This window comes from Phaenicophaeus curvirostris, chromosome 8 (genome assembly GCF_032191515.1).
Source record: "Phaenicophaeus curvirostris isolate KB17595 chromosome 8, BPBGC_Pcur_1.0, whole genome shotgun sequence".
NCBI classification, from domain to species: domain Eukaryota; kingdom Metazoa; phylum Chordata; class Aves; order Cuculiformes; family Cuculidae; genus Phaenicophaeus; species Phaenicophaeus curvirostris.
In genome coordinates, this window is record NC_091399.1 from 18,746,076 (window position 1) to 18,765,053 (window position 18,978).

At 39.3% G+C, this 18,978-nt stretch overlaps 1 protein-coding gene across 3 annotated transcripts in view; it reads left to right on the top strand.

Moving 5' to 3' along the window:
* RALGPS2 (Ral GEF with PH domain and SH3 binding motif 2) overlaps positions 1-18,978 on the top strand; it is a 115,774-nt gene that overhangs the window by 26,812 nt on the left and 69,984 nt on the right. For all 3 annotated transcript variants that reach the window (XM_069862638.1, XM_069862637.1, XM_069862639.1), the window contains exons 3-5: positions 1,302-1,409; positions 11,524-11,574; positions 16,574-16,657. In XM_069862638.1, coding sequence (XP_069718739.1) covers positions 1,302-1,409; positions 11,524-11,574; positions 16,574-16,657 — 243 coding nt within the window. The remainder of the gene's footprint in view (positions 1-1,301; positions 1,410-11,523; positions 11,575-16,573; positions 16,658-18,978) is intronic.

The window sequence follows — 18,978 nt, forward strand, 5'->3', positions numbered from 1 at the left end:
TGGCTTCCCCAAGAACTGAGCTGGTGAAGTGCTTGTTCATGCGTGTGTTTTAAAAATGACCCGTATCCATGGTCTTGAAAACCTTTAATGCTGGCAGTACGGTTATGCAGGCTGTGAAAGTGCCTTCATGATGTGGTAGGCGGTGGTAGGATCTCTGTTACCACTTGTGTCAAGGCTTGCTGTTGCAGAAGTGTGCTGGTGCCATACTGTCTTTAGGCAAGCCTGCTGTTTGCTGGAGAAGAGGAGTTAAACCTGATACACTTGCTGTCTGTAGTACCTGTAGTCCTTTGTGATGATTTTGTCCATGTATCTCATCTTCTTTCTTCATTTTTAGTCGAGAGCTTGCTTTATGCCAGGTTTCCGAAGGTGAGAAGGAACTAAGGAGCACGAAGCGTGACCTTTCAGGTCTTCAGGGGAGAATGTGGGGCAGCAGAGATCGTGTGCTGTGTGCACATTTCTGAAATAAGTATGCTTGGGCTCAGATGTGAAGCATACATCCAGATGGAACATCTGGATGTTAAAAACCCTTTCTTTCTTGTAAGGACTGAACAGAATCTAGATTTGCCTCTGCGTACTAGAGGAAGTGAATACTCAGGGCATAGATGTATTGTTTTCATATAAAGCGTATGAAAACAATATGTGAAACTTATGAAAGCAGTATGGAGTGTTGATTTAATACCAAGTGTTCATTTTTTTGAACCGTATTTTTATTTTGCAGGGAAGCTAAATCTTTACTTCTGATAAAGATTCACAGAATAGTATTCTAGGTTCTTGTATTTTTTGCAAGTGTGAATTACTAGCATTTTCTAAAAAAATATTGCTAATACTAAGTGTCTTCAGCAGGAATGCACATGTAGCTCACAGTGTAAACCTGTTAAGTTTTAAAGCTGCTAAGAGAAGCAGGAAGAGATTGATACTGTTCTTTGATGTTAACTATTCCTTTTGGGGCAGACCTTGTCTTTTTCCTCTCTGTAGTGGTATTTTTTTTGTTTGGAACTCAGTGTGACTCTATTGTTACCTGTCCCGTCAACAAAATTGCAGTTTATTTACACATTGAAATGTGACGTGTGTTTTGAGGAGCAGTTTTGATATCCATTGAAGTCAGTTTGCACGTCCTTTATTTTAGATGTCTTTGTCAGGAGAAAGCCTGTCCAGTGACTGACTCCTAATTCATAGTTTTCCCAATAGAAAACTTCTGTGAATAGTGATGTTTGAACAGAAATTTTGCTCTTGGGAGTGTAAAACCAAAAAAAGTGTAGAGAAGCCAAATATCACCAATGTTTTTGTTTGTATTTTTGCAGAAGAGTAGCAGCTCTGAATCCTTGAGTGACAAAGGTTCAGCTGAACTGAAGAAGAGCTTTGATGCAGTGGTATTTGATGTTCTAAAAGTCACACCAGAAGAATATGCGGTAAGCAACGCAAGTGGCTTGTTACTTTGTGTGTGAATCTTCTCGGCAATTTTCCCTCTGCTTCCCCATCCATGCATGTTTTCGCCTTAACTTCTGTTGTCCATGGGTTTCAAAAATGGATCGTGTGCTTTAGTTCTTTATTGTCCACATTCTGTTCACTGTTAAGGGATTGTTTTGGGCTGTACTATCCAGGCATTTCTCACACTCTTGTGTGTAATTTACACCAAAGCTTCGTAAATATACGTGATGCAGCTTATTTCTGACATACATATTTTCATTGAAAGAACGTATTACACCTGTATTTGTATTTTTTTGGAGGTGCTTTAATGTTTAACTCCTGTTAATTCTTACACCTAAGGAGTGGTTTTTTTTTCTGGGTGCAATGGTACAAAACAATGAGTTGGATATCCTGCATCCCCAAGAACAAATGTGTAAAAGCATTTATCCAAAACACAAGGTGATTTGTTTTGTTCTGGTTTTACCTTGTAGAGGTTAAGAAGTCAGGTGGCCCCTCTAGTTAAGTGATTTGAGTGTGTTACTAGAAAGACAACTAACAAGATACTGTTCTTGCTCATCGCTTGAATTATCAATACAGTTTGGTGATGAGTTATCCTGAGAAGATTATCAATACGTGGTAGTATCACAAAATATTTCCTTTACTTTGTTCTATATTTTAATAATTAATAACTATTTCTGTTAATTATTAATGGCTAAATTGATTTTAATGAGCACTTAAAAAATTTAAAGCATCTGGATTATGATAAGCAGTACTTAGGCATTAAACTCTTCTTGGATAGTTAATGGGATTTATTCCTGACTTAGGTTAAATCCAGTAGTCAAGGCCTCTTCCTTGTTCCATGGTCAGGAACAGCTGGGCAATGAATCTCCTGTTTTTCATGGGAAGGTGTTTTTGGAGCTGGCTGTCCTTTCAGTTTTATCTTAGGATTTCTCTACATAAAGGAAACCTCAGTACTGGGGGAATTTGGGGCAAGGGACATGATTTCAAGTGGAATTATACATTCAGGCAAGTATAGCTACAAGTTCCTTTGAATGGCTCAGCAGTTTAGTCAGTGGTGGCTGATGTTAAGTGGCAGAGTAGATCACTCAGTCTTTGTGAAGTTGCTGTCACTCCCTGGGACAGCAAAATGTATACAGGTGCTTTGCCTTGTATCAATTTTCCTAACTTTTGCTCATAATCCTCATCTCTCCTGTGTGGAAACTTTATGCTTTCATGTGTGTTTTAAATGCTACCTACTTGATAAATCTTGGCTAGATAAAAATCTTTATTAAAATCCAGTGGTTTTACTCTTTTCATATTATTCCTTAAACTGAGTAGAGTTCCACTCAAGCAAGAATCTTTCAATTAAAAATTTCACGTTACAATTACATATTTTTGGTTTATACCACCTAGCGTATTTCTTATGTTTTCTCAGTTCCCCAAAAGAAAACATCTTTACTTTTAGCCTTCTCTCTTTTGAAGTATCTAGTTCTTCACATCAGGTTTCATTTGTTGGAAATGGATCTGAAGTATCTGAATTCTGAACAATTGAGCAAAGTTACCCTTAGTCTGGGGTTGGCCCTTTGGCAAGGTTATATTTAATGTCATTTCTTTTTCCTTGTTTCTGTACACAGCTGTACTTCTTCCTTAATGTTTGTTTCCTCAGGCAAGTCTATCTGCTTTTCCAGTAGGGCTTGCTTGCTTTGAATACTGTCTTTTTCTGATCCTTCTTGCTGAAGGTTGTAGAAATAAGTAAATCTGCCAAAACCCTGGGTACCTTGGAGGAAAAGCACCTTTGACTCTTACACTTGTTTTTATTTTATTGGCCATTTCCTTATTCTCCCTGGTTTCAGTCCTACCATAACAGAGAAGTATAAAGTCTTCATCTGGATTTCAGTGCTAATGTGAAGACAAGCAGAGAGGGATGCAGTGCAGCCAAGCTAGTGAGGATGCCAGCGCTGATGAGAATACAAAACTGTGTTAGTAAGGTTATCATTAAAATAGTGGGTATGTACCCCTCAGGCTGGACATGGATGTGGTACCAATTGCTTTTTCAAAGTAGGGGAAATCTTCTAGCTTAGTGGTGTTTCTTGTAAAACGGATGCAGTGCAGACTGCTGACATCTGTGACTTAGCGAAGGCTGACTTCTGTTACCAGCTGCAGTGTGAATACTGTTTTTTGAAGTGGTCACCTGGGGAAATAATTTGTGGGCTGAGTCAGTACCTTATTCATGGAGAGAAAAGAGAATGTGATAAAGCCAGTAAAATGGCAGTAAAAGCAAGTTGGTGCACAAGAGCTACTTGGGAAACCTTGGCTCAAATGAAGAAGAATTCTTGTGCACAGGTAGGATAAAGATGTGGGTTAACTGATAACATCAAGATCAGCATTGGGAAGTCTCATCCTGTACCTTGTAAGTTGTGTTTCATTTTGATCAAATGTACAGATGGAGCAACTAGCATTATACTGGAAGAGGAAAACCTGGCAGATAATAAAGTTTGAAAGGTACTTGAAATAGGATTAGTGCTAGTGCTTTCAGTACCAATGTGAGATACGGAGGCGTCTTTAATTCCTCCTGTGTTAGAGGCATTGTTATTTCAAAATTTGATCTCTTTAGTCAGTGGGTAAGAGAGAAATTGGGCTACAAAAGCTAATCCTGTATCTTCAACAGGATGCCTACCAAGCCGAAGAGAAGCCAAAGTGTAAGTAATTCTGGTGATTTTATTTCCACGTTCTTTGCTTTGGCAATCACCTAATGCTATCCTGAATGCACAGTCCTGTGCTGTTTCATGTAATGGTTCTTTGTTCGGCCTCGTGCTAGCTCTCTGGAGCCATTACTCCTGCCCTTCAAGAAGTCTAGTTTGAACAGTAATGGAAATTATTGCTGCCATGTATGAGTTGTTACTAACTGGATTTGCTAAACTCTGTCAGGTTGAAATCTCCTTTAGAAAGGGCCAAGTTACAGCTGGAACAGGTGAGATCTCCAGGAACAGCTGTTGCAAATTTTTAGTTTTCTCTATCCCCTTGCGGCTTACCCGAAACAAAGTTTGCAGGGATTATATTGAATGCCTGCATGCTTCATAAATTTTGGGAAAAAAGAATCCCATTCAATGACTGTGAAATGGAACCCGTTTGCTTTCTGCTAAGGCTTTTACAGACAGCTTTCTAGCTGTAACTAATGAGGAGACTGTCTCTGGTTTAAATACCTGCTTTTAGGCTGATCACTGTTCACTTCTTCATTAAACGGCGAAGCCACAAAGCAAGTTGGTGCCAGGATTCCCCACTGGTGTCTGGCCCTGCCGAGGGAGCCGTTGTGTGTGTACAGGGCAGACGCAGTTGCCATGAATGCTGTCCATTTTCATGGCAGGGGGAAGTGTGGTTTTGAGTGCACAGGGCACAATTTGTGGGGCAGGGATATGTTCCTGGTACAGTGGCAGTAGAAAGGGGGACTTGGCGATACTGGAAGGAAAAGGGAGCATGCTTTGGGGACAGGAGCTCCAAATTAAGATGCTGACAAACCTCAGGTTGAAGAAATATTTATTTTTTGCTTTACAGTAAATTTGAATTCCTTAGACTGCTACTGTTTAATTATTTGACTGTTTATTACTTTTTGAACTCACTTTTCCATTTTATACTTCAACTTAGCCGCGGTGGTGTAAATATTTGAGGTAGAATTAGGGGAAGCACAGCTGTATAAATCCATTGCTTTTTTTTTTCCACCTAGTTATCTGAGAAGGATTCTTTATTCTTTGCCTAGACTCTGGAAGTACTATGAAGTAAGTTTACATTAAGATGTATGTGTATTTCTGTTATTTTTGGTTCCAGTTAAGATTTGTCCAATGGATATTTGGAGAAAAAGAATATTGCTTAATTTAAAAACCATATACAAACTTTGTTTTAAAAGTATTAGGGTGAAAAAAGGATTTTTTTCTCAGAGGCTTCTTATGACAGTTAAATATCTAGTTATCTATATCTGAAAAAGGAGTATGAGAGCGTGTTTTGTAAAGGAAGCAGAACTCGAGTTCTGGAACTGCATCGCATATATAATAAAAGTACAGAAATAGGTCTTGGTGTATGTTGTTCAACAAACACAATTTATGCCCCTTTGACATAATAAAAAACATAACAAAATAACTTAAACTGGCCTGGGGTTGTCCCCAGGAGAAGTTTCTCTGGTGCAAGACTGGCAGATTCACAGTCCCCTCTGCAAACTCCTGCGCAGCAACTGGTGTGGTTTGTGTGACCCAGTTCCTGGCAGCAGTGCTGGTTTTGGTCTCTCCTGGGGGTGATTGTTGGTGGACTGGGGAGTTTGAGGCGAGTCTGTCTGCTGCATCTGAAAGCAGCTTCTACGAAGCGGAGGACTGGACCCTAGGAGCTCTTGGTGAAAAAGGCTTCTGCTGGTGTGTTCCCCGTTAGCTTTATTTTAAGAAGAATGCTAGAGAGTAAGCACGCTCCCGGTGAGAGCAAGAAGCAACTTTATTGTAGCGTGTGGAGGAGCTATTAGCGATAAAAGTTCTGGAGCAGAGTTTGTGAGAAAACAAGTAGCGTTTCAACACAGGAATTTTAATCCCGCAGCGTTCTTTTTGGACAGCAGAATTATTCTCCTGCGATGCAGTGCTTAACAGAGGCTTAGCTATTTTTTCGGTGATGAAAATGATTCTGACAGCCCGGTGAGACAGTGCTAAGCTCAGTTGGAAGGCTTAAATATAATTCCTTCTAAAAATTCAGATTAAGGAACAATTTATGAAGTGCTGCTTGAACCAACGTGGCTTCGAGGAGAGTCAGATTATGGCAGTGTTCTTCAGTAAGCGAAGTGTAGGCATTTCAATTTTTGCATTTCAGACAGAAGCTTAGTTTTTCTTTTCACAATGAGAGTCTCTGTCCAGGAGCCTTACGGGCAGTGTGCTGTCCTCACAGTAGGTACATGGCAGGAAAACTTGTTCAGCAAGTAGCCTGACGAGGAGTTCATGCTTGAGAACAGCTGGAGAGTAGAAAGCTGGTGTTATAGTCCAGATCACATGGGAACTTTCGTATTGATGGGCATGGAGAGGAGCTCAATGCAGTGGCATTTAATCCAGCTACAGAGTTCTGAAGGAGGGTGATCCACATGTGTTGTGGAGGAGAGAGAAGAAATTGGGGTGTATTTTAAAATTTCACTTCATTGAGCTTCTCTGTATTCCTCAAAGAAGCAGAAAGAAACGTGAGGCTTAATTTCTAGCCTGACAACTTTGCCTGAGAAGAGGAGTGAATCTCTTTGACTGTAGATGCAGCTGTATGTTAATAAGTTGAGTATTTTGAAGAACTCGTTAACAAGCCCAACATCTCAACACACAGGAGTGCTGAAGTATTTTGTTGGGGACTGTCCCTAGCCAAGGCCGTTCAGCTCCACGGAAGAGCTGCCATGACTGTACTGGAGGGTACAAAGTAACCTCCCCACTCCCATTCCAGTGTCTTAATTGCAAGATGGTCATCCGCTGTTCCTAAAAGATGGGTTTCTCCTGTAAGGTGCTTTGTGATTGAGCACTGGGAAATGTAATTAGTTGTACATTAAAAGCATACCTCTTCTAATGATATTCTGGAACTGTTATCTGGTATCTAGGGTAATCTTAGACACACAACTTCCATTTGGCTCTTTCATTGTGTGAACAATGAAGAAATTCTTTAAATAGCTACTATTTTTCTAATTTGTTTCTTAAATCAGGAATCTTTCCTTCCCCCCACCCCCGGACAATGGTAATACAAGTATTATTCAGTTAGTAAATGAACTCAGCAGACTTCTGGAAAGGTAGAAGAGATCAAGTTTCCCCGTCTTTGTGAAGTCAAGATGCTTGTTTAAATGATGAGTGAGAATAAGGTCAAGGGTTTATATTACATATGTGATTTTATTCTTATTAGTTATTAGAATATATGCAGCTGACAGCTCAGAGAACAGAGAGGTTATGGTTGGCTTGCTTCAATTGATGTCAATGCTTAGAGTTTGGGGGGTGGGTGTTAGAGCATTAAACCACATTTAGGAGAGGGAGCTATCCAGGAATTTGTTTTGGCGCGGCTAAGGAGCTGGTATGAGAAAAGTTAGTGCATTGTATGTCTTTGCTGCAGGAACCAAATTAGTGGCTGGTTTATTGGGGATCGAGTTGCCCGTGATTTGGTCATGGTAGAAGTTACTTTTTTGTAAGAGTTGAGCAATGGCATCTAACATGAATATAGGATTATTTTCTAAGTTTTGCCCTTTCAGATGCTCTTACTTAAGAGTGCCAGCCTTTCAACTTGCTTTATTTTTACTTAGCAGTGAGCAAGCACCCTTAAAATGGTAAAAATTCAGTTAAGTGTTAAACTTACAACTATGAGTAAGCTAACTGACAAAAAATTTTTGAAATGAGGTATTTTTAAACTCTTATGAGGTGCACTGCCGTATCTACAAACCCTAATGGCTGCTTATCCATCAGGTGTTCAGCTATCAGTCGCTTCTGAATTGTGAACTGTTTAAGTGCTTGGAACTCATAATGGAACTCTTAAGCTCTCTAAGAAAAAGAACCCCGGTGAGGGATGTTTCTTGAACAAGGAGTAATGAAATGCAGTGTTACTGAAGAAGGGTATTGCTCTTAGATGGAAAGCATCAAGATACCTAAAGCAAACAACAAAAAAACCCCAGCCTGACACCACTGTGATGTTAGAAGAAGGAAGCTTCTTTGTTAAAGCTTACTGGGTTTTGTTAGTAATTAGAGTTGCTTTTTTGTATTCTAATGTTCTTAATAGCAATTTAAAATCTTTTTAATAATGAACATTAATTCTGAACTTAGGCATGTGTGTGCATTTTTCCCCCAGTATTAATATGCCGTGCCATATTTAAAACGTCTGCATTTGTCTTGATGGGTGAATTCTGGTACAAAGTTATAACTGCAGTCTTTGTTTCGTAAATAGTGGGTATTGACCCTGTCTTGAAGTAGTTATTGGTTTAGGAGTCACTACTGAAGTAAGTAATGTCCTAGTTTAGCTAAGGCAGCTCAGGTTGATTAATATGACCAATTCTGAAGGGCTGGGAAGAAGGACAATATTTATTTTTAAGTGTTAAAACAATTAATCTGTTGTCTGACTCACTTTTGTCCTGTCTTGTAATCTTGTTTTAGTGAGGAGGATTTGCGCTGAAATGTTACTAACTATTGAAGCGCCCGGGTCTTTTGTAAGGGTGTTTTAATATATAGTATCGTCAAATTTTATTGAAGTGCACATTCCTTTGGTTTCACCTTCCCTATCCAGTTTTCTTACTTATTTCTCCTGTTGGGAAGCACAGCAATACACTCATTCAGACGTGTATTTACCTAAAACAACACATTTCTGAGAAAGTTTGGTATACTTCAGCAGGCAAACAGGAGACTAGAGACTGACCTTCTGTGTTTAGATGAGTGCTGCCCTCACTGGGAAACCCTCTTCTTAGGAATGCTCAGTTAATAATCTTAAATTTTTACGTAAGATATAGAAATAAATAAATAAAGTTTTGCCTTGGCTCTTTCTAGCATAAGTGTTCCCTGAGGTTATCATGGTTATTACCTTGAAGTTCACTTTAACTCTAGAAGTTGGGTAGCTAGATTTTCCCTGTCCCCGGCTTGAATACCATGCTTTTGCTGAAAAATCTCCTTCCCTCTACTTGTTGGGTGTCTTGCCCACAAGACACACCTTCCCTATTTGTTTCCTCAAAAAGAGCCTTGTATGTAGATCTCTGAAGTAAGAGGACATGCTATTAAATTGTCAAAATTAAGCCGTATTTGCTTACCCAGGTGCAGCGTAATGTAACCCAGAATATCTCTGACATGTTTAGAAGTTTCTAAAGCCCTCTGAGTGATGTGAAGATCCAGCCCTCACCTGCAGCAGGGTGTGGTCAGGTGTGTTGTGGCTCTTCGCAAGGTGGAACTCCTGTCAATGTCCCAGTGTCCTACTCCTTTCCCTTTCAGGTTAGGAAAAGGTGGGAAACAGCACGAAGAAGTACCACTGTTGTTGTTCTAAGTCCTTCAAAAGCAAAGCTTTGTTAACCACAGCTGGAATAGTTTATGTTGTCTGGTCACAATTTCACAAATGTGTCCCTTTCCCTTGCTAAGAATGACTTCTTCTTGTCAGTATTCTTGTGGTGAGATAAAAAAACCCTCTTCAAAAAAGACTTCATGTGAAGATTTCTGCATTGCAATGCTGAAAGGGTCTTTGATTTTAGGAAGAGAAACCATTTTTATTCCCTCAAGAATAATTTTTTTCATAGGCCTCCTAATAAAAGAATAAAATTGTTTCTGTTAGCAAGGTTGCTTTCAGTTTGAAGGGCATCTCTTGGTTTTGGCAAAATTTTATTGTATATATTTTACTGTAGTTGCTACGGATGCAAGGGAATAGAGTGTTTTGACCTCCTATGTTCCTGATTTTTCTGTTATTAGCAATCACTGCTGCTTAAAACAAATTAGTGGAGTATGTATCTGATATCCTTGGCTTCATTTAAACTTTTAAGATACAGTATAATTTGTACTGTCAAGACAGGTGCTGCAGCTGATGCAGTTGCTTGTTAAACCACGTTTAGTAGTAGGATTGGAGATTATTTAAATGCCAACTTAAAAATTAGCTTCTGGGTATTAATGAATAGCAGGCATATGCTTCAGATCACATGTGAGTATTTATGTTACAGGGCCAAGAATGTCTTGTTTATGTCAGTTTGCACAGGATTTACTGTTACAAAGATGTTCAGGCATGCACGTTTGGGAGCGTGTGTTGTCTTTTTTGTAGTTGAGTGTGTGGATTCATTAAAAGTCATCTGATTTACTCTTGCTTTAGCCCAAGACTAGAAAAATCTAATGTAGCTCTAAACATCATTGCTTGGAAGCATAAGCAGCCAACTAGAGCAGAGCCCTGGCAAGAAGGTTTGTCCAGAGGAGACTGGTAAAGCACTTGTTCCGTCTGTGGTGTTGGGTCCCGTGTGTTGGTTACAGAGACTTGGGCTGATTTATATATGTTTTTTTTTGTCGTCATGTTTGATTGCCAGAATTCTTATCTAAAAATAGATTCAGAAGTCGAGAAGGTTTCTACAAAACGTAGATTCACTCATCTTTGGCACAACTTATGACTTTGTTTGGGTTGAGACTCATTAGAGCAGGCGCATCTCTCTACACCTGCTTTCTTTCAACTAGAGCATCCTAGTTAAAATTCTTCTGCGCTTTCAGACTTCATCCAAGAAGCTATTGTGCAACCCAACAAGGGCATTCAATGGAAACCGCAGTTTGTGAGAATCCTGGAGCACAGCAGTGTGTAAGTGGGGAACCACTGGTTTTCAGGAAATGGGAATAAAGCTGCGCAGCTTGCTTCTGAGGAAACTGAGTAAGGTCCCTGGCTTCATTGTTAAAAGAGTATTTGTGATGGCTAACTCAGAGGGCACCGGTGTTTCTGGGCTACCTGACACTCTTTGAAAGAGATGCTCTCTTTCTTTTGGATACATAGGCAGGCAGCAATCCTAAATCATATGCTTAAAATAAGGCTCTGTGAATATGTCTCAAAAAGCAAAACCTGGTCTTTGACTGTAGGTTCCTCTATAATCCTTTCCGAAGCTAAACAGCTGTCATGGAATGAAAAGGTACTTCCAGTTCTGATCGCTGGAAGTGAGGTGGCTGTTTTTAATTCTAACTGCTGCTGTGCATCTGAACAACTACTTAGCCTAGTTTTACAAATATGGTCCTAGTATTGATTCAGTAGTATTAGGGCTGTTTCAATAGAATCGTGTAACACCTAAACTAAGATTCAGAGTTTGAAGAGAAATTGCCCTTGAACAACTGAAGTTCGTTCTTTGCTCCTTGGATGGCTTCTTATATTTCTGAATTTAAGCTGTGACTTGCATACGTGAGTGCAGGATTATGCCTGTGAGGATAATTTCTCGCTGTTTGTGAGAAGCACTTTATTCTCTGGTTTTGCAGGACGGCTCTGTGGTAGGAACCAAATCCTCTGAAATTAGCTACAAAATGAAAGGAAAAGGAAAGTAAAAAGGAAAGAAATAAAAGGAAATGGAACAAATGCAGCGCTCGTACAGCATAGCAACTTAATGGAATGCAAGGCTAATTTTGAGCTTAACTTAAGATACTTTTTTTTTTATTTCAGGGTCAGATAACACTAATGGATGTCCCTGTATTTAAAGCAATTCAGCCAGAGGTAAGCAGTTCACTGGTTTTGTTTTCGAAATTAAGTGAAAAGAAGTTATGCCATTATACAAATTCTGTGATGGCAAAGTGTGACTGTGTCAATGAATCTTATTTTTTTTTTTTTTGTCCCAGTGTGTATAGCTCTGAAGCAGATGGTTTTATGACACAAAAATGTCTGGAACTGTTTGTTTGGGGAGTAAAGTGTTATTCAATTATGTTCAGCTAGTGCTAGAGATGAAGTATCTGAGGTTTAATGTTTCTGAATGATAAATGTCTTGTTTTACCTATTCTGATCATAATGTTTTAGATTTCAGCTCCTGATACCTCATGCCGTATCTCATCCTGTCCTTTGTTCTCCTAACTTGTTCCTATCTTTTTAGGAAAAACAGAACTGGCTGTAGGGACATCTTGTGTTCAGGAGGGGCGTGATCTGTGGGTATATTGACGTAATAGGTTGACTTCTGTCTTCTGGTTTGTTTGTATGTAATGCCACGTTCCTTTCTGATTGCAGCCTGACTTGAACTAGTGTTTTCAGAATCTCGAGAGTGACTATAATAAATGATGAATTTGTGTATCTTTATTTCTCTATGATGAGTGTTTTCCTGTGGGCCTTGCTTTGCACTTTTGAAGGTTTATTTTTCAGTTTATTGTCCACTTTATCAGTACTGTGGAAGTCTTTCCACTCATCAGTCACCTTTAGACTATCGGAAGCTATTTGATTGGTAGCAGGCTTTTGTTGCATCCCTGAAGGATATTTTGCTTCGAGTGGAGAAACCTGCTGTATCCCTCGTGGTTATTGATTTAATCATTTGTGTAGCCACAAATATTTCAAGTCTTCCTTTTGATCTGTATGTGAAAACATTGTAGTGGTTTAGCTTTCATGATTTCAGCAAGCTATTTCCCAGCCCCTGTGGATTTGTGTGGGATTTTTGATTGGGTTTTTGTTTGTTTGTTTTAAATCCTTCGAAAAGCCTCCCATTTGATCTCTCTAGCTTTTTTTTTTTTTGCTGGGCATCCTTAGAGCCTTCTTGATTGGCAGGATATGTTTATCCTGATCTTCTAATAGGATATCTCTTTTCCAAAACTTTAAAGCATTTTACTCTTTTATCTGAGTCTTTTAAATATTCTCCTCACATGTGTGTTTGTGTACTGCTTTTTCTAATGTTAAGCGTTACTGCTGTGTAGTTTTTCCCCCACCCCCGTGCTGAAGTTGGATAGTTTCTGGGTGCTTTTATGTAGTGCCTCATCTCTTGTTGCACTGAGCTTCAAAGGAGTGGATGTTAATCAAACCACCAATTTAACTAGTTAAGACTTTTGCTAATGACCTGCTCATAAAGAAGCTCCACTGCTTGAGCTGGGTGGTAGTTTGTTCTTTGCAGTCTGCTTCCAGCACTGTGCAGGGTGAGCAACAAGGAAGCAAGAAAGGAAGTTAGAGACAGCAGCAGTGATCCAGTGCCCATAGCTCATAAGTTGTTACTCTTTTAATGCTCCTATGGGTTGGACTGTTGTATGAGCAGACCTACAGGAAGCCTCTGAGAGATGAAAAGACATGTCAAGAATGCACACTGAATTTTGTTGGCTGTTCTAGCTAGTTATTGTAAGCCATAAAGAGAGAAAACAGAATTAAATAATGAAACTCATCTAGAAGAAAAACCGTGAGAGAGAAGGTGAGTGTCTAGAGTGTAATTCCTTGTACTGAATAAGAAAAATTCACGTGATGCCTTAATTGGAAAAAATGTCGCTTTGAGGAAGGGGAGCTGTTTGACACTTGACAAGTTTTTGCAGAAAAGCAGTTGAAGGCTCTGACAGCGTGCAAGTCTGATCGGTGTCAGTGCTTCCTCACAGGTAGGCACGGGTCTGTCGTCTTGTATGTGACGTGCCTCTAAAAGGTGTTAATCCCCTATGTGAAAAGGGGCGTACAGATTAAACCCCAGGTCCAAAAAAGCTAGACACTATCAAAGTGCTTTCCTCCTGTTGTGCAGATGAGGAAAACAGGGATGGAACACTTAGTTTGCCTAAAGGTGTCTTGATAGCAGAGTAATGAAGTGCTGTAGGCTTCCAAGGGTTTTATTTTCCCCAGTATCTACCAAACTGTGTGCCATATCCATTTCTTGATTAGAGTTGTAAATCTTTACACGTACCTTGACGTATACACTCAAACATTGGTGAATTTGTAATTTGAAAACAAAACAGTGTTGAGCTGATTGCTCCTGTGTAAAAGGATTTCTAAACAGAGACTTTAATGAGTGACTAAAAGGTATTGATAGAATTTGAGTTTTTTGTATCGATGCCTGTAGATACTCTTATTTAGAATCAAATTTCACAGCTCTCATCTACAAGTGTGGTTTGAGCTGAACAACGTCTTTCCTGGTGTGCCAAGATTTAAAAACTAGGTGTTTATTATAGATTGTTGTAATGCAGCAGCAAATCTTTGTTAACCAGGCTGTTAATCTGTGTCTACTTCCAAAACTCGATAGAATTATGTAGTAATTAATATTTTTAGCGTTTAATGGCTTTTTGTTGTCCCAGATAAGAGTTCTGAGATACATATTCCAAGATGTTTAATTTTTAAAATAACCGGAGATGAAAGCAGATGATTTTAATTTTCATTTTTGGGAAACAAAAAAAAATTACAGAAACATTTATTCTGTACCAGTCGCTGCTTCCTCTTGCCGTTCAGGTAGCAATAACCTCAGCAAGGCTTTTCTGGAACAGAGGCTTCAGTTGTCTGAGTAGCCTGTCAAAATAAGGAGACCTCTTCTTTCCAGTAATAAATATATATACATTTCACTCACAGCCTGAATGAGATATTAGACCTCTAGTTTTGGGTGTGTAAATATAAATTTGACTTTAATGTTAGTACTATAATCATCCCATGCCAGTAAAGATGAATCAATTCTGCCAAGTACAGAGCTGCGATTGTTATCCCAATGGAAGCTGCAGCACTGGGAGATGCAGAGGGCTAGTGGGCTGGAGCACCTTCCATATGAGGACAGCCTGAAAGAGTTGGACTTGTTCAGCACGGAGAAGAGAAGGCTATGAGATGAGCTTATAGCGACCTTCCAGTACCTGAGAGGAGCCTACAAGAAAGCTGGAGAGGGACTGTTCATAAGGGCTTATGGTGATAGGACAGCAGGGAATGGGTGTAAACTGGAGAGGAGCAGATTTAGATTAGACATTAGGAAGAATTTCTTCACCGTGAGAGTAGTGAGACACTGGAACAGATTACCAAGGGAGATTGTGGCGGCCCCATCCCTGGAGGTGTTCAAGGCCAGGTTGAATGGGGCCTTGGGTAATTTGATGTAGTGGGATATCCCTGCCTGTGGTAGGGGGGTTGGAACTAGATGATCTTTAAGGTCCAACCCTAACTATGCTATGATTCTGTGATACAAACAAGAGTGTCATGGATGTCTTCCTTCTCTGTTGGTCCACTCCTCTTTGCAACAGCAGCCACTCAGGGCTGCACGATTGTCTTGTGTGTAGTCATGGATGTGCGCAGATGTCAGGAGATGGGCATGTGCATCCCTGTGCTGAATATGCTCGTGTTTTCCACTAGAGGTTTGGTGGCAGAACTTCGTAGTGAAATTTGAAGGAGTAGCCCTGAATAAAAAGCTAGTGACTCCACATTCTTCCCAGTGCCGGTGGAGTCTTCTTGAACAAATACCAGCATGACACAAACTTCAACAAATGGAGGAATTTCAAGCCTCTTAACAGGCACAAGACTTGTTGGTAGTGTTGGGACGTCGGTTGAAAAGACATTAAGACATTTCTGATTTAAAAAAAACAAAAACCAAACCACCAATCTTGGATGTCCAGATAGCAAATTCTTTTAAACTATGACTGTCTTAAATGGCATAATCATTGGTTACATGTTGAAACATCTTACCTACATTACATGGTAGCTGGACGTACCATGTGCTGCTGGTCCTGGTACATAGTTCTCAGTGTGGTGATAAAATGGAAAATGCTTCATAGTGGGTGATGTGAAAAACAAGCATAAATGAATAAACTGAAAGCCTGTACTTCACTCTTATGGCACTTGAATAATTAAGCTGTATTTGTATTGGATATTTTTCATGGGAGCACTGTGGAATAGGTCATGTGCTGTATGTATTTGGACCTATTGTTTGCTGTTGTGTACAAACAGAAGAGCTTATTGGTACATTTAGGTTTTTATGATTTGAATTAAAACTGTGTATTAAGTGGTAGGAAATACCAAGGAAGATGATTTAGTCGCCCAACTGCTGAAGAAGTTTACAGACAAGAGGCATTGCAACTTTGTCATAAAAGTAAGGCTTTTTCAGGCCTTACATAAGTGATTCATTAGTTGTTGAGGCCTCCGTATTTTAGGGTGACTCAAGGAACTATATGATTTTTATGATTATGATTTTTAAGTCTCTTTGCACCCTTTTACTCCACAAAACTATTTGCTTAAGTATTGCTCAACTTCAAATACAATTGGTTCCTTTGGGAGGGAAAAATGGAATTAGTGTTTCTCATACTGTTGCTGCAAAATGTGACAGTTTTAGTATATCTTGAATGCAACATACGAAGTTAAAATAATGGGACGTGTCTAGGTTGAGTTAATGATGTGTATCTTCTCAGTAGACTATAAATATCTTCAGAAAGCAATTAAAACTGAAAGAACGTCCTGGTCTCCCTAGCTCAGATTCACATCTAAAGCAGGATTTCCTGCAGTAACAAAATGAATCTTGAATTATTTCACTGCTTAGGTTACTAATAAGAGTTGAATTTTTTAAAAAAGTCTCTAATCCATCAAAACATGATTATAAAAATCTAATCATTCAAATAAATTGCTGTATGACACTTGTGGAATCTCAATTTACAGAAGAAATCAGAAAAAGCGTAACTATATATTCAGAACTTCAATGTATTATTGCTCTGAAAAGTTACTTGGAAACATTTAAGCTTTCTCACTCTCTACTTTTGGCTCTGAACGTCTGTTATGCGTTAATTAAAAAAATTACCTTTCACCCTTGTTCTCCCAGGAGCTGGCAAGCTGTGGCTGGAATAAAAAAGAGAAATACAGTTCTGCACCAAATGCTGTTGCTTTCACCAGAAGATTCAATCACGTGAGTTACTTTTTCCAGTGTCATTACATGTGCACGTTTAAAGTCTGGGGAATTAAGTGTTCTGGCACATCGCTTTTATTACTGATCGCAGTTGATTACTTCAAAACTTAAAAGTAGGAGTCCCTTGTCTTCAAGATGTGCAGCAAGGTGAAAACTGTACTGAAGACATAGCAGTGGCTTTGTTTTAAGTGTTTAACTTTTGTTTAAATCAGTTATTGATGAAACAAGGAAATGTTAAGTGTTTTTCCCCTTCCTCCTTCATAAACACAGTATTTTTAGATTAACATACAGGAATTCCATCATGCTGGCAAAGTCCTATGAGTTTATTTTGTAATTTTAAGTCTCCCCTTCTTATTCATTCTAATGACTTTTTGGTTTTGTGATCATTTTAGATTCTAAGGGCTGTTTCTGTATTTTACTCTGTGGAACACTTACCAAACCTGTTCACTCGATTATTAATTGATGCGTGATAATTTTTGGTTTGTTCAGTTTTAGTTTTTGTAAAAGTCCATGCAAAACTGGCCTTGTATATACAACAAAGGCAATAAGGAGAAAGGGATGCTAGAAATACCTACCTCTTAGTAATACATTTCTTCATAATAGTTGGTAGTTATTTTCCTGGATAGCACTGATGGCTGAACCTGATGTATTTTGAGTGCCGCAGAGCACACGTTAGGTGTTGAGTCACAGGCTTTTTCATCTGCCTAAATTTCCTTTCTTTGCTGTGCTTCCTTTGTTTCAAGGGACTTGTTTGAAAGACAGGTCAATCTGAATGGAATTTTGAAACTAGGTGACTCTCAAAGGTCTGTAGTGTCTTTAAACTTGTTCAGTATGTTCCAGTGGACTAAAAGAAACATGTTGCTGTTTAATTTTTTTTCAGTATGGTAACAGGGAACCTTGAATAAAATGCAACCCTCGGACAGCTGCTCGAAGCCAGTTAGTAGAATTCCTTGTACTGTTCTCTCCTTCCCTCCTTCCTTCCTTTTGGCTTTACATCCAAAGGCCTCACTAGAAATGATGCAGTCAGAAAAGGACCAAGACTTACGTGTGAACTCCCCCTTTCTGTGGCTTGTTTTTCTGAAATGCTAGAAAAGCAGTAAGCATCCAAACACAATACGTTACCTTTAAGATAGATACCATGACAGATGGTTTATGGTTCTCTTTTGATGTCAATGTATTGATATACACAAATACAGTTGCAGACTTTCTTGTCATAGGGTTTATAATTAAGCATCACCCTATTTATGTGCTTTCCCTACAGCCATAAGAGTTGGATGTGCCTCTTTGTCAGCTGACAGATTCCTTCACTGAAAATACCTTTGCTAACGATTTCTTAAGTCTTTGTAATATCTGGAAAAATTTGTTTTCTGTTGTCTTTAAGCTCCAACAAAGACCTATTCTGGCAGGATCCCTTCCTGGCTTTCATTTCCTTACTGTGTTTCAGATGTTGCGTTGGCTGCTACAGAAGACTCCTTTATTTAAATGCCTGTTCTTGCTGCTTTTAACGCCTAAAGAAAATAAGTTGCCAGAAATCAAAATTGTCCTTGAGATGCCCCTGAAACAAGAGTAGAGGCAAAATCCAGAACATCTCTGCTGTGCCAGTGAGTTCTGTGGAGTCACCACTGCAATGAAGACAGGCCAGTTTGAGGCTCTGTTCCGTTGATTAACTTTCAAATGAAAAAGGTCTTTTTTTAACAGACATTAAGCACTTGGAGCCATTGCAATTCACCATTAAATCACCTGAAACAGGACAAGTAGCATCTCCTTCTGTTTTTTGCATTGTCGGCACCATCTCTTTCGGGTGTTGCAGTACTTAGGCTGTCTCTTGGACTATGTTTACAGCCAAAAGATTTTGAGGCATTTCTAGGTCTTCTTTCCTACTTCTTTTTTGTTATTTGTTTCTGCTCTTTGTAAGGTGTCATTTGAAAAACATTGCTAGAGGAGTCATAGTAGCCTGTAGGAGAAATTCTGCCTTGAAGAGTCAAAGACTAGGTAATAAAGAGGCAGTCCATCCAGCTATTGACAGCTGCTCAGACAATGGGTTAATTTGCCTCTAAGCAATTTTCTGGGAAGCCGCTGCTTGCAGCTTTGGTGGCTGAGGGACAGAGCAGTTCCAAGAAGCTCCTCCAAGGATTTTATATCAGCCTTTATTCTGGCACCAAGGAAAGTAATCAGTCTTACCTTTGTTTGGGGGGACAGGACCGAATGGGGCAGTGGAGGAGGCAAGTATTGTTGCAGTCGTAGGTTCCTATTATTCATATTAGCGCCTCAACTTTTGACTTACTGAGAGACTACTCTGACTAACTTCTGATGTGGTGTGA